The sequence below is a fragment of the Arachis stenosperma genome, chromosome 9 (genome assembly GCF_014773155.1).
Source record: "Arachis stenosperma cultivar V10309 chromosome 9, arast.V10309.gnm1.PFL2, whole genome shotgun sequence".
NCBI lineage: Eukaryota > Viridiplantae > Streptophyta > Magnoliopsida > Fabales > Fabaceae > Arachis > Arachis stenosperma.
The window spans coordinates 70,973,507-70,987,749 of record NC_080385.1 but is presented as its reverse complement, the minus strand read 5'-3'; the positions used below and the strand labels follow the sequence as shown (position 1 = coordinate 70,987,749).

The following is a 14,243-nucleotide window of genomic DNA, read 5'->3' as shown; positions in this document are numbered from 1 at the left end:
CAACACCAACCATCTCAAAGGAAGGCTGTATTGGAGCTGGAAGGTGTGGACACCATTTTGGCTCAAAACAAGGTGATGCACCAACAAATCCAGCAGCAAATAGAAATGATGGCCAAGAGGATTGATGGTCTTCAAGTTACAGCAGTGAGCATTACAAATCAACCATCAGCTGGATGGGGATAGAATGAAGAAATACATGAAGAGCAGCAGCAAGAGCAAGTCAATTATATGCACAATCAAGGAGTTGGTCAAAATAAATTTCATGGAGACACTTATAACTCATCCTGGAGGAACCACCCAAATTTGAGGTGGGGAGACAACCAAAACCAACAAACTTGGCAGAGGAACTCAAACCAAAATAATTCTAGAAACACAAACCATCAAAACCATCAAAACAATAACCAAAACCAATACAGAAAACCATAAAACAATCAACCTCAACCCAACTACTATCCACCCAATAACCCATCCACTAACCAAAACCACTTTCATCTACCCTCAACATCCCATAATCAACCACAACCACCTCAGGACTCCCAAAGAATCTCCAACTTCGAGATGATGATGGAGAAGATGATGAAACATCAAGAGCTAGCCAACAAGAACCATAAAGCTTTACTAAGGAATCTAGAGAGGTAAATTGGTTAATTGTCCAAGCAAACAGTGGCTGAAAGAGCACCCAATGCATTGCCAAGTGACACCATTCCTAATCCCAAAGAAGAATGCAAAGTAATCCAATTAAGGAGCGGAAGAACCTTGGTGAATGACAAGGAAACCAACAAGAAGCCAGCTAAGAATGATGAGGCCAACAGCAAGGAATAAGTAACACTTGAGGAGAAGGATCAAGAAAAGTTCAAGGAGAAAGAGGAAGAGCTCAAAGCTTCAAAGAAGGGAAAGCAGATCATGGAGGAGCAACCACAAGAACAGAGGAAGATGGTGAAGCCTTCCACTCCCTCCCTTCCATATCCTCAAAGGTTCAACAATGAGCTAAAAGACCAACAGTTCCCCAAATTCCTAGAAGTCTTTAAGAAGCTGGAAATCAATATTTCACTTGCAGAGGCATTGGAACAAATGCCCTTGTATGCAAAATTCTTAAAAGAACTCATTAACAAAAAGAGATGCTGGGATGAAAAAGAAACAGTAATGCTCACTCAAGAATGCAGTGCAGTGATTCAAAGGGGTATTCCACCAAAGCTTAAAGACCCAGGGAGTTTTGTCATATCATGCACCATAGGCAAAATAACATTAGAGAAAGCTCTTTGTGATTTGGGTGCCAGCATCAATTTGATGCCCCTCTCAATGATGAAAAAGCTTGCCATAGAAGAAATCAAACCCACCAGGATGTCACTTGTAATGGCAGATAGATCAATCAAGATTCCCAATGGAGTTATGGAAAACTTATTAGTGAAGGTTAGAGAGTTCATCTTCCCTGCCGACTTTGTGATAATGGACACAGAAGAAGAAGGAAATAATTCAATCATCCTGGGAAGACACTTTCTTGCCACAACAAGGGCCATTATTGATGTAGAAAAGGAAGAGATGATTTTCAGGGTGCACAATGAGCAAATGATCATCAGTATTTTCAAATCAATGCAACATCCTCCTGAGCAAGAGAACTACATGAGAGTGGACATGATAGAGGGTCTGGTGGAAGAAGAATTTGAAGCAATCAGTCAAGAAGAACAAGGAGAAGAGATAAAAATAGCTCAAGATACCTTAAAGGAACAAGTGACTGAAGCTTCTTCTGAAAGAAAGGCAGAGGAGAAGCCAAGTCAAGAATTGAAACCTTTGCCTCCACACCTCAAATATGCATTCCTTGGTACAACAGATAACTTCCCTGTGATCATCAACTCCACCTTGAGTGAAGAAGAAGAAGGAAGGCTCCTTGATGTGTTAAGAACTCACAAAGATGCACTAGGATGGACCATTGATGATCTGAAGGGCATAAGTCTTGCTATATGTATGTACAAGATACTTTTAGAGGAAGATTTTAAATCTGTGGTGCAACCTTAGAGAAGACTAAACCCCACAATGAAAGAGGTTGTCCAGAAGGAAGTGATGAAGCTTTGGAATGCTGGGATTATCTATCCTATTTCTGATAGCTCATGGATGAGCCTAGTTCAAGTGGTGCCAAAAAAAGGTGGGATGACTCTCATCACTAATGAGAAGAATGAACTCATTTCCACAAGAACAGTGATAGGATGGAGAATGTGTATTGATTATAGAAGGTTAAATGATGCCACAAGAAAAGACCACTTCCCCCTCCCCTTCATTGATCAAATGCTTGAAAGATTGGCCGGCCATGCCTACTACTGCTTCCTGGATGGATATTCTGGGTATAATCAGATAGTGGTAGATCCCATGGACCAAGAAAAGACCTTCTTCACATGTCCATTTGGAATTTTTGCCTACAGAAGGATGCCATTTGGGCTATGTAATGCTCCAGCCACCTTTCAAAGGTGTATGCTCTCTATCTTCTTAGATATGGTTGAAAAATTCTTAGAGGTTTTCATGGACAATTTCTCTGTTTTTGGTGACACTTTTAATGCTTGCTTGCATCATCTAACCTTAGTCTTGAAATGGTTCCAAGAAACTAATTTGGTTTTAAATTAGAAAAAATGCCATTTTATGATACCTGAAGGAATTATTCTTGGTCACAAAATTTCAAGAAAAAGGATAGAAGTTGACAAGGCAAAAGTAGAAGTCATAGAGAAACTTCCTTTGCCTGCTAATGTGAAAGTTGTTAGAAGTTTCCTAGGACATGCTGGATTATATAGAAGATTCATCAAGGATTTTTCTAAAATAGCTAAACCATTGAGCAATTTGCTGGTGGTTGACAACCTTTTTTTTTTTTTTAAGAAAGCTGTAAGCATGCCTTCGAAACTCTAAAAACCAAACTCACAACAGCACCAATCATCACACCCCCAGATTGGGAATTACCTTTTGAACTCATATGTGATGCAAGTGACCTTGCAATTGGTGCTGTGTTGGGACAAAGGGATGGCAATTTACACCATGTCATTTATTATGCAAGCAAAGTATTGAATGAAGCTCAGAAAAACTACACCACAACAGAGAAGGAATTGTTGGCTGTGGTTTATGCATTTGATAAGTTTAGATCATACTTTATTGGATCTAAGATTGTAGTTTATACTAACTGTTCCGAGGGTTACCTGAAACGTGTAGCTCGGTCGTTCAGGCAAGGTCCGAGGTAGGGGTCTGTGACCCGAGCTTGGTGTGCTGAACGGCGGGGGGATGTACCTGCAATGACACTCCGATGCTTAAGTTAGCATGGGTCCAAGCAGATATCGAGTAGAATTAGAGTGTGTGTTATACCTGGGTGCTCCAGTGTATTTATAGTAGTTGGTCGTGATCATCCCTGGATAAGATATTCTTATCTTATCTTATCTTTTGGGAGTTTTATCTTTATCTCTGTGGAACCGCCTTTCCTAGGCCTTTTCGGCCTTTAGGTTTTGGGCTTCGCTCCTTTTTAATGGGCCTTTTCCTTTGTTGGTCCGAGGTCCGACCTCAGGCGTGGGCCTTTGGGACGAGGTCGGACCTTCTGTGGATTAGCCGAGTTAGGAGAGCTCGGTCAGGGTATGAACAGTGCCCCTGCCCGAGTTCGTCCTTTTGAGAGGTCGAGCTCGGGCATAGTAGTTTCAAAATTTTGAAAACGGTCGTTTCAGCATTTATTGCTTGTTACCGTTTCTTCCTTGATTTCCGTGCGGGCTCTGTGAAGGCATTATATATTTGCCCCTTTCCTCGTTTTCTTTTGTTTATTCGTTTCCCTTTTTCTGAGTTTTTCACCTCTTCTCTTCCGAGCACCTTCATCATCTCTCTATTCTTTTTCTCCGGTTCTTTTTGTGCGCCTTTTCGGAGTTTCTTCTGCGCCGCCGTTCTTGCTCTCCTTTGCGTCGGAGCTCGTCGTCCTTCTCCTCTTTCCCAGGTTTGTTTTTGCTTTTCGCTGTTCCCATATGCTTCTGTTTCTTTTTCTTCTATTGCTTGGGTTGCCTCGAAAAGAGGCGCCGCCACTGTTTTGTTTTGCCTGTGTGTGGTGGGGGCTCTTTTCTCTGATTACCTTATTTATCGGGTTGCTGCATTTTCCTTCTAAAGAACTTTGTTTTCTTGCTTCTGCTGAATGAGTTTTTTGCTGTCTGCCTATTATGTGATTTTTGGCTTTGCTGTTTGTACTTTTCTTTGTAGGCAAGATTTTTTTATGTCTCGAAAAGGTGTTTCAGGCGATGTCGACCAAGATTCCGAGTGGTCTTGGTTGGGTAGATCCTGTTCCTCTAAGGGTCCCGTCTGTTGTAGATTCTGAGTACCTGATTAGGTTCCGTAGGGAGTGTAGTATTTGTGAGAACAGGGAGTCTGAGCGGGATTACGAGCTAGTAGCCCCGGAGTCCGAGGAGAGAGTGTGCTTTTTAGTTGTTTTCGGGTAACAACTTTTTAGCTAGCGTTTTGACTTCTCGTTTTCGCTTTTGTGCTTTTTAGTTGTTTTCGGGTAACAACTTTTTAGCTAGCGTTTTGACTTCTCGTTTTCGCTTTTGTGCTTTTTAGTTGTTTTCGGGTAACAACTTTTTAGCTAGCGTTTTGACTTCTCGTTTTTGCTTTTGTGCTTTTTAGTTGTTTTCGGGTAACAACTTTTTAGCTAGCGTTTTGACTTCTCGTTTTCGCTTTTGTGCTTTTTAGTTGTTTTCGGGTAACAACTTTTTAGCTAGCGTTTTGACTTCTCGTTTTCGCTTTTGTGCTTTTTAGTTGTTTTCGGGTAACAACTTTTTAGCTAGCGTTTTGACTTCTCATTTTCGCTTTTGTGCTTTTTAGTTGTTTTCGGGTAACAACTTTTTAGCTAGCGTTTTGACTTCTTGTTTTCGCTTTTGTGCTTTTTTAGTTGTTTTCGGGTAACAACTTTTTAGCTAGCGTTTTGACTTCTTGTTTTCGCTTTTGTGCTTTTTAGTTGTTTTCGGGTAACAACTTTTTAGCTAGCGTTTTCTCGAAGTCCTGGTTCTTGCCGTTTTAAGGCTTCTTTCTTTTGTCCGAGCTTATTCTCGGACATCGGGATCCTTGAGTACCTCCTTTAGTCAGGTCCGACTTCGTCGTTTGGTCGGCCTTTTTAAGTTATTTTCGTAACTTCTTTTCTACTTGGCTTTTTCGAGCCATTTCAGAGTTACTTTTATAACTTCTCACATTAATTTGAACCTCGTCGCTTTATCTTTGCCGACCTTGTATGGTCTTTTGGCAAATGATTTTTTGCGTTTTGCCGAGCATAAATTAATGCGCCTTGGTGGGGTACTTTTTAGGATATGCTTCATCATGAGGAAGAGAAAATAAAGAAATTTGATTAGTATTAAAAAAGAAGAATATTTACAAGGTGTTTACCCTTTTGACTAGGTTGGGTGTCTTACTTAACCGGGTGTCTCATTAAAAAACCCTCGTGGGGAAAAAGAGTACACCTCGGGTTAAGTTTTTCTAGCTATAGTACCGTCTTGAGTTACAGGCGTGCCAGGCTCTGGGTAGCTCATTGTCTTCTAAGTCGGATATCTTGTAGTAGCCTGTCCCTAAGACTTCTGTTACCTTGTAGGGCCCTTTCCAATTTGCGGCTAGCTTTCCTTCTCCCGACTTTTGTGTTCCGATGTCATTTCGGATTAAAATCAGGTCGTGAGTGGAGAAGCTTCGCTTTATTACCTTTTGGTTGTATCTGAGGGCCGTTCGCCGCTTTAAGGCTTCTTCTCTGATTCGGGCTCTTTCTCGGACCTCGGGGAGGAGGTCGAGTTCTTCCCTTTGTGCCTGAGGGTTCCCTCCTTCATTGTAGAAGATGGCTCTGGGTGATCCTTCGTCTATTTCGACGGGAATCATTGCCTCCATTCCGTAAGCTAGTCGGAATGGGGATTCTCCCGTTGTAGAGTGCGGGGTTGTCCGATATGCCCATAATACCTGGGGGAGTTCGTCGGCCCATGCTCCTTTGGCCTCTTGGAGTCTTCGTTTTAATCCGGCCAGGATGACTTTATTTGCAGCCTCTGCTTGTCCATTGGCTTGTGGGTGCTCGACCGATGTGAACTGCTGTTTGATTTTTAGCTCGGCCACCAAGTTCTGAAAACTTGTGTCTGTGAACTGTGTTCCATTGTCTGTTGTGATGGAGTAGGGGACTCCGAACCTCGTGACAATGTTTTGTATAGGAATTTACGGCTTTTCTGAGCCATAATAGTGGCTAAGGGTTCAGCCTCGATCCACTTTGTGAAGTAGTCGACCCCTACTATGAGGTATTTGACCTGCCCCGGTCCTTGTGGGAACGGGCCGAGTAGGTCGAGTCCCCACTTTGCGAAGGGCCATGGTGCAGTGACGCTTATGAGGTCTTCGGGTGGCGCTTTGTGAAAATTGGCATGTTTTTGGCAGGGGGGCATATTTTCACAAACTCCGCTGCGTCTCTTTGCAAGGTCGGCCAGTAGAACCCGGCCCTGACTATTTTTTTGGATAGGGCCCGAGCTCCGAGATGGTTCCCACACATACCTTCGTGGACTTCTTCGAGGACACTTTTTGCTTCTGAGGTCGGGACGCACCTCAGGAGGGGGTTTGAGAATCCTCTTCTGTATAATACGTCGTGGATTAGCGTATAATTCTGGGCGTCTTTTGTAAGCCTTTTAGCTTCTCTTCTTTCGGCGGGGAGAGTTCCCGACTTCAGGTAGTTGAGTATGGGGGTCATCCATCCTTGTTGTTGGTCGGATATATTTAGTATTTCTTCCTCCCTTAACACGGAGGGAGATTGTAGAGTTTCTTGGAGGAGACTTCTGTTGTTCCCTCCGGGCTTGGTGCTAGCAAGCTTTGAGAGGGCGTCTGCCCGGGCGTTTTGCTCCCGAGGTATGTGCCGGATTTGTATCTCCGGGAATTGTCGTAATTGCGCCTGTGTTTGGTCCAGGTATTTTTTCATAGTAGGGTCTTTGGCTTGGTAGCTTCCGTTTACTTGTGATGTGACGACCTGGGAGTCGCTGAAGATCGTGATTTTCTTGGCTCCGACCTCTTCGGCTAGCTTTAGTCCTGCTAATAGGGCCTCGTATTCGGCTTGGTTGTTCGAAGCCTGGAACTCGAATTTTAGGGATAGCTCTATCTGTGTGCCTTGATCGCTTTCGAGTATAACACCGGCTCCGCTTCCTGTTTTGTTCGAGGACCCGTCGACATACAGATTCCATGAGAGTGGGGTTCCCGGGGTCTCAGTGTATTCTGCGACGAAGTCGGCTAGATATTGAGATTTTATAGCAGTCCGGGCTTCATAGTGGAGGTCGAACTCGGACAGTTCCACCGCCCATTGTAGGATTCGTCCTGCCATGTCTGTCTTTTGTAGGATGTGTCTCATGGGTTGGTTTGTCCGGACTTTGATGGTGTGGGCTTGAAAGTAGGGACGGAGCCTTCGAGCTGTGTACACTAGTGCGTAGGCGAATTTCTCTATTTTCTGATAGTTTAATTCGGCCCCTTGTAGCGCCTTGCTTACGAAGTATATGGGGTGTTGCCCCTGGTTATTCTCTCGTATTAGTGCCGAAGCGACTGCCCGATGTCCGACCGAGAGGTATAGTACGAGCTCTTCCCCCTTTAGAGGTCGGGTCAGGATTGGTGGCTGCCCGAGGAACTCCTTGAATTCTTTGAAGGCTTTTTCGCACTCCGGGGTCCATGAGAAGGGTTTCCCTTTCTTTAGGAGTGAGTAGAGAGGTAGTGATCTTATCGCTGATCCTGCCAAGAATCTTGATAGGGCGGCTAGCCTCCCATTCAGTTGTTGTACTTCTTTGACACACGTCGGGCTTTTCATATTGAGTATTGCTTGGCATTTGTCCGGGTTTGCTTCGATGCCTCTTTGAGTTAGCATGAAACCTAAGAACTTTCCGGCTTCTGCGGCGAAGGTGCACTTTGTTGGGTTAAGTCTCATGTCGTGTTTCCTGAGAGTGTCGAAGATACTGGTGAGGTCGGCCACCAAGTTTCTGTCTTCCTGTGTCTTTATCAGCATGTCATCGACGTACACCTCTAGCTGTAGCCCGATGTGTTCTGAGAACACTTTGTTCATTAGCCTCTGGTAGGTTGCCCCTGCGTTCTTCAGCCCGAAGGGCATTACTACATAGCAGTAGTTTGCCTTTGGGGTTATGAACGAGGTTTTTTCTTGATCGGGTCCATACATCGGGATTTGATTGTATCCCGAGTATGCATCCATGAAGGAAAGGTATCTGTAGCCCGAAGCTGCATCGACTAAGGCGTCGATGTTTGGTAGTGGATATGGGTCTTTGGGACAGGCTTTGTTGAGATCTGTGTAGTCGACGCACATCCTCCATTTTCCATTGGGCTTTTTTACCAGAACCACGTTTGCGAGCCATAGGGGGTATTTTACCTCCCTAATGAACCCTGCGTCTAGTAGTGCTTGTACTTGTTCCTCTATTGCCTGCATGCGTTCGGGCCCGAGTTTTCTGCGTCTTTGTTGGACAGGTCGGGAACCCGGATACACCGATAGCTTGTGGCACATTAGGTCGGGGCTTATGCCTGGCATGTCGGAGGCTTTCCAGGCGAAGAGGTCGGAATTTTCCCTTAAGAGGGTTGTGAGTTCCTTCTTTAGGCCTGCTTCGAGGTTTGCCCCTATGTTTGTTATTTTTTCGGGTGTGTTCCCGATTTGGATCTTCTCGGTTTCCCCTTCTGGTTGTGGCCGAAGATCTTCTCGGGTCTGAACTCGCCCGAGTTCTATTGCGTTGACCTCTTTCCCTTTTAGGCTCAGACTTTCGTTGTAGCATCGCCGTGCTAGTTTTTGGTCGCCTTTTAGGGTAGCAATTCCCTTTGCGGTAGGGAACTTCATGCAGAGGTGTGGGGTCGAGACTATAGCTGCTAGTCTGTTTAGGGTTGGTCGTCCGATGAGGGCGTTGTATGCCGAAGTGACGTCGACTACAATGTAGTCGATATTTAATGTTTTGGTTTGCTCGCCCTTTCCAAAGGTAGTGTGTAACGAGATGTATCCCAAGGGACGGATCGGGGTATCTCCTAGTCCAAACAGGTCGGTGGGATAGGCTTTTAGCTCTTTTCTTCAAGTCCGAGCTTGTCGAAGGCCGTTTTGAATAGGATATCTGCTGAGCTTCCTTGGTCGATCAGGGTTCGATGTAAGTTGGCATTCGCTAGGATGATGGTGATTACCATAGGATCATCGTGCCCGGGTATTATCCCCAGAGCGTCTTCTCGGGTAAACGAGATGGTTGGCAGCTCGGGCAGGGGACTGTCTTCTCGGACGTGATATATTTCCTTGAGGTGTCTCTTTCGCGAGGATCTGGATGTTCCTCCGCCTGCGAAACCTCCGTTATCATGTGTACGTGCCTTTCAGGGGTTCGTGGGGTCGGTTCGGCCCGATCTTCGTTATCTCCTCGTCTCCTCTTCCTGGTCTCTTCTCCTTTCTCTGCTATGTATCTGTCGAGTTTTCCTTCTCTGGCTAGCTTTTCTATAACATTCTTTAGGTCGTGGCAGTCGTTAGTAGAATGACCGTAGAGTCTATGATATTCACAGTATTCGGATCGATCTCTTCCTGCCCTTTTGTGCTTCAGAGGTCTGGGTGGTGGGATTTTTTCGGTGTGGCACACCTCTCTGTAGACGTCTACCAGGGCGACTCGGAGGGGGGTGTAGCTGTGGTACTTCCGTGGCCTGTCCGAGCTGGATTCTTTTTTTTTTTCTGTTCCCGATCTCGATCTCGGAATGAGTGGGTTGACTCTTTCCTGGAAGAGTCTCTTAGCTGGGAGGTTTCCTCCATGTTGATATATTTTTCTGCCCGCTCTTGCACCTCGTATAAGGAGGTCGGGTATCGTTTGGATAGGGATTGGCTAAACGGTCCTTCTTTTAGGCCGTTTGCTAGTCCCATGATGGCTGCTTCAGTGGGCAAGTGTTGTATGTCCAGGCAGGCTTTGTTGAATCGCTCCATGTATTCTCGGAGGGTTTCTTGGTTGCCTTGTTTGATCCCGAGTAGACTGGGGGCATGTTTTGCCTTATCCTTTTGAATAGAGAACCTTGTTAAGAATTTTTTGGTCAGGTCCTCAAAGCTGGAGATTGACCCTGGTGGTAGGTTGTCGAACCACTTCATGGCTGACTTGGTGAGAGTGGTGGGGAAGGCTTTGCACCGAATTGCGTCGGAGGCGTCGACGAGGTACATTCTGCTTCTAAAGTTGCTGAGGTGGTGACTTGGATCGGTGGTGCCGTCGTAGAGGTCCATATCTGGTGGTTTGAAGTTTCGCGGTACTTTCTCCTTCATGATCTCTTGTGTGAAGGGGTCATGATTGTTTTCGGGGGTGGTGCCGCGTTCCGTCCGGTCTTTCAGGTTGGCCTCTATTCTCCGCAGATTTTCTTCTAATTCTCTGCGCTTGCGAGCCTCCCTTCTCAGATCTTGTTCAGTTTCCTTCTGCTTTTTTATGTCCTCTTCGAGTTGTTTCAGCCGGTCTTGTTGTGCCCGAACTGTTTCCAGAATCTCCGAACTCTTTTCTTTTTCGGGATTTTGTGGATCTTTGTCTAGGAGTGTTGTCTTTGGGCGATTCTGTTTGTTTCCCCCTGGAGTGCGTGGTGATAGAGGGCTGTCCGGCCGTTCTCCGGTGTCAACTTCCTCTTCTTGTTCGGATGTAGCGTGGTTATTGTTGGGAGGGTTGTCCGCCATGGTAAAGGGATGACTTCCAGTTCCCCGGCAACGGCGCCAATGTTCCGAGGGTTACCTGAAACGTGTAGCTCGGTCGTTCAGGCAAGGTCCGAGGTAGGGGTCTGTGACCCGAGCTTGGTGTGCTGAACGGCGGGGGGATGTACCTGCAATGACACTCCGATGCTTAAGTTAGCATGGGTCCAAGCAGATATCGAGTAGAATTAGAGTGTGTGTTATACCTGGGTGCTCCAGTGTATTTATAGTAGTTGGTCGTGATCATCCCTGGATAAGATATTCTTATCTTATCTTATCTTTTGGGAGTTTTATCTTTATCTCTGTGGAACCGCCTTTCCTAGGCCTTTTTGGCCTTTAGGTTTTGGGCTTCGCTCCTTTTTAATGGGCCTTTTCCTTTGTTGGTCCGAGGTCCGACCTCAGGCGTGGGCCTTTGGGACGAGGTCGGACCTTCTGTGGATTAGCCGAGTTAGGAGAGCTCGGTCAGGGTATGAACACTAACCATGCTGCCCTTAAGTATTCGATGTCAAAACAGGATGCCAAACCAAGACTCATCAGATGGATATTGCTCCTACAAGAGTTTGACATTGAGATAAAGGATAGAAAAGGGAGTGAAAACCAAGTTGCTGATCATTTATCAAGGCTGCCACAAAAAACAAATCAAGAAGCTTCACATCTAGTAAATGAATGCTTTCTAGATGAACATCTCTTACAAATTTAACAAGCCCCTTGGTTCGCAGACATTGCAAACTATAAGGTTGGAAGAAAGATCCCTCAAGAATTTACCAAGCAGCAAGTGAAGAAGTTGCTCAATGAAGCCAAGAAGTTCTTGTGGGATAAACCATTCTTATTCAAGAGATGTCTAGATGGGATGATTAGGAAATGTGTTCCTGAAAATGAGATGAAAGACATATTGTGGCATTGTCATGGCTCAGCCTATGGTGGTCATTTCGGGCCAGAAAGAACGACTGCCAAGGTACTCCAAAGTAGGTTTTATTGGCCAACCATCTTCAAGGATGCCAGGGAGTTTGTTCACCTATGCAATGAGTGCCAGAAAGCTGGAGGATTGACAAGAAGGAATGAGATGCCTTAGAACTACATCTTGGAAGTAGAACTCTTTGATCTTTGGGCATAGACTTTATGGGCCCTTTTTCACCTTCATACTCCTTCAAGTATATACTTGTGGCAGTAGAGTATATCTCAAAGTAGGTGGAAGCCATAGCCACAACCACATGTGATGCACAAATCATTCTGTAATTCCTTAAAAAGCACATTTTTACTAGATATGGAGTGCCTAAGGGTCTTGTCAGTGATGGTGGTAGCTATTTTTGTAACAAAACAAATGGAGAAGCTGCTTCATAAATATGGAGTGATTCATAAAGTGGCCACACCATATCACCCTCAGACTAATGGCCAGGCTGAATTGGCAAACAGGGAGCTGAAGAAAGTTTTAGAGAAAACAGTGGGGATCACAAGGAAAGACTGGGCAAAAAAATTGGATGACACTCTGTGGGCATACAGAACAGCATTCAAAACTCCCATTGAAAAATCCCCTTTTCAGTTATTATATGGCAAGTCCTGTCACCTCCATGTAGAGCTTGAGCATAAAGCCTTTTGGGCTACTAAACTTCTCAACCTTGATTCTCAAGCAGCAGGAGAAAAGAGGCTATTGCAACTAAATGAGCTGGATGAGTTTAGGTTGGAAGCCTATGAAAGTGCCAAGATTTATAAGGAAAAGGCTAAGAGATGGCATGACAAAAACATCTCAAATAAGGAGTTCAAACCAGGACAACAAGTACTCTTGTATAACTCCAGGCTCAAAGTTTTCCCTGGCAAACTCAAGTCCAAATGGACTGGTCCCTACTTGGTGACAAAGGTTCTTTCTTATGGAAGCCTTGAACTTATGGAGGAAGCAACAAAGAATACCTTCATAGCAAACGATCACAGGGCAAAGCATTACTTGGGAGGCCATTGGAACAAAGAAAAGGAGGTTCAGGAATTAAGTTGAGCAAGAATGAAGGATGTCAAGCTAGTGACATTAAAGGAGCGCTTGTTGGGAAGCAAACCCAACCGGAGGTAGTTTTCTTTTCCTAACCATTTCAATAAAAAGGTTAAGTAGATTTATCTGTATTGCAAGGAGCTAAGTTTGGTGTTGCACACCAAAAACAATTTAAGGGTGAATGAAGGATGCTAAGTTTGGTGTTCCACCAAAATTCTCATTTAAAAACACATTTCAACCCTATGCATAAATGAGTACTAGCTCCAAGAAATCAGGGAAACTACTAAGCCATTTTATGCTCTCTAGTTTTTAGTTCTATTACTTTTAGCAAAAGCACAAGGTTTCATGTATATGGATGATTTGTTGCATAAGAGATGTTGGCAAGGGATTAAGTTTGGTGTTCACACACCAAAGTAAGTTCAAAAGTTTGCAAACATTCATGCATGCTAACTATTTTGTTAAGTGCTTGGGGGACAAGCAACTTCCACTATCAGTGCAGAGAAATACTCAACTTTTTGGAAGGATTATACATCATGAGCAAAGAAGACATAAGAGCTGAAAAGGAAGATGAAGGACTAAACAAGAAGATACCAAGAGGTTGTATTACTACTCAACTGTCTCCATCTGCTATGCTTTAGTTGAAAGTCAAATTATTCTCCTTTTTGATAAAGCTTACCTTATGTGCACTCTATTAGTTTACTGTCATGTGTTATTCAAAATAGGTGATCTGCATAATGCTTGTTATCATTCATCTGCTTTAAATTCATGTCTTGTTTCCCCTTTTGCATCAATAAGAGAAAATGTTTGAAATAAAAAGTGATTGTTCAATGTGGTAGGAATTAGAATGAAGTTTAGTGGTGGTAATTGCCTGATTTGATGACAAGCTCAATAATAAAAGCTACATAATAGAATATCTCTTGTAGTGTGAACTAAGTTGCTGTTATAAAACCTGTCATTAATGAACATCCCTGAAAAATGAAGAAAAATGAGAAAGAAAAGAAAAGAAAAGCCAAGAATTGGCAAAGAAACAAACAATAAGGCTAGACACCAATAGCTTGGACCTTAGGACATATGCCTGTGGTGCTTCTTGTACTAGGATTTGCTTGGACAATTAGGTTCTGAGGAGTCTTTTAAAACTTGGATTAACTAATTCGAGATTATCAACCAAAAGTCCATTATCAAGAGCAACCCAGCTACAAAGCATTTAGTAACCCAAATAGGTGATGGGCATCAATGTTCCTAAGAAGATTTGTGAGCCAAGTGTCTGTAGTGAAGAAGTGTTGAGAAAAATTGAGCCAAAGGCTGCTACAACACTTGACAGTAAGCTATCATTGAGAAATAAGCTTTCTAAGCAAAAGAAAGAAAGAAAAAGCTAACAGGGATCAATAGAAGAACAAGGTAATATAAAAGCAACTCTAGTGAATCCTAAGAGGGACATTTCTTATCTATCAGCAAAGAATAACTTAGCTGCATCTTGTCGGCATAAAATCTCACAGTATTAATTCAATTACCTGATTAATAAGGACATGTATGCTTCTCTGTTTCATTTCAGTTCTTCTCATGTTTAGTGCTTGCTTGGGGACAAGCAAGGTTTATGTTTGGTGTTGT

At 43.9% G+C, this 14,243-nt stretch overlaps 1 protein-coding gene across 1 annotated transcript; it reads left to right on the top strand.

Annotated features, from left to right (window-relative positions):
* Positions 1-903: 903 nt before the first annotated feature.
* LOC130949596 (uncharacterized) lies at positions 904-11,729 on the top strand. Its single transcript, XM_057878270.1, has 2 exons — positions 904-1,960; positions 11,377-11,729. Exons 1-2 carry the CDS (start codon positions 904-906, stop codon positions 11,727-11,729), a joined length of 1,410 nt encoding a protein of 469 aa, XP_057734253.1.
* The last annotated feature ends 2,514 nt before the right edge of the window (positions 11,730-14,243 follow it).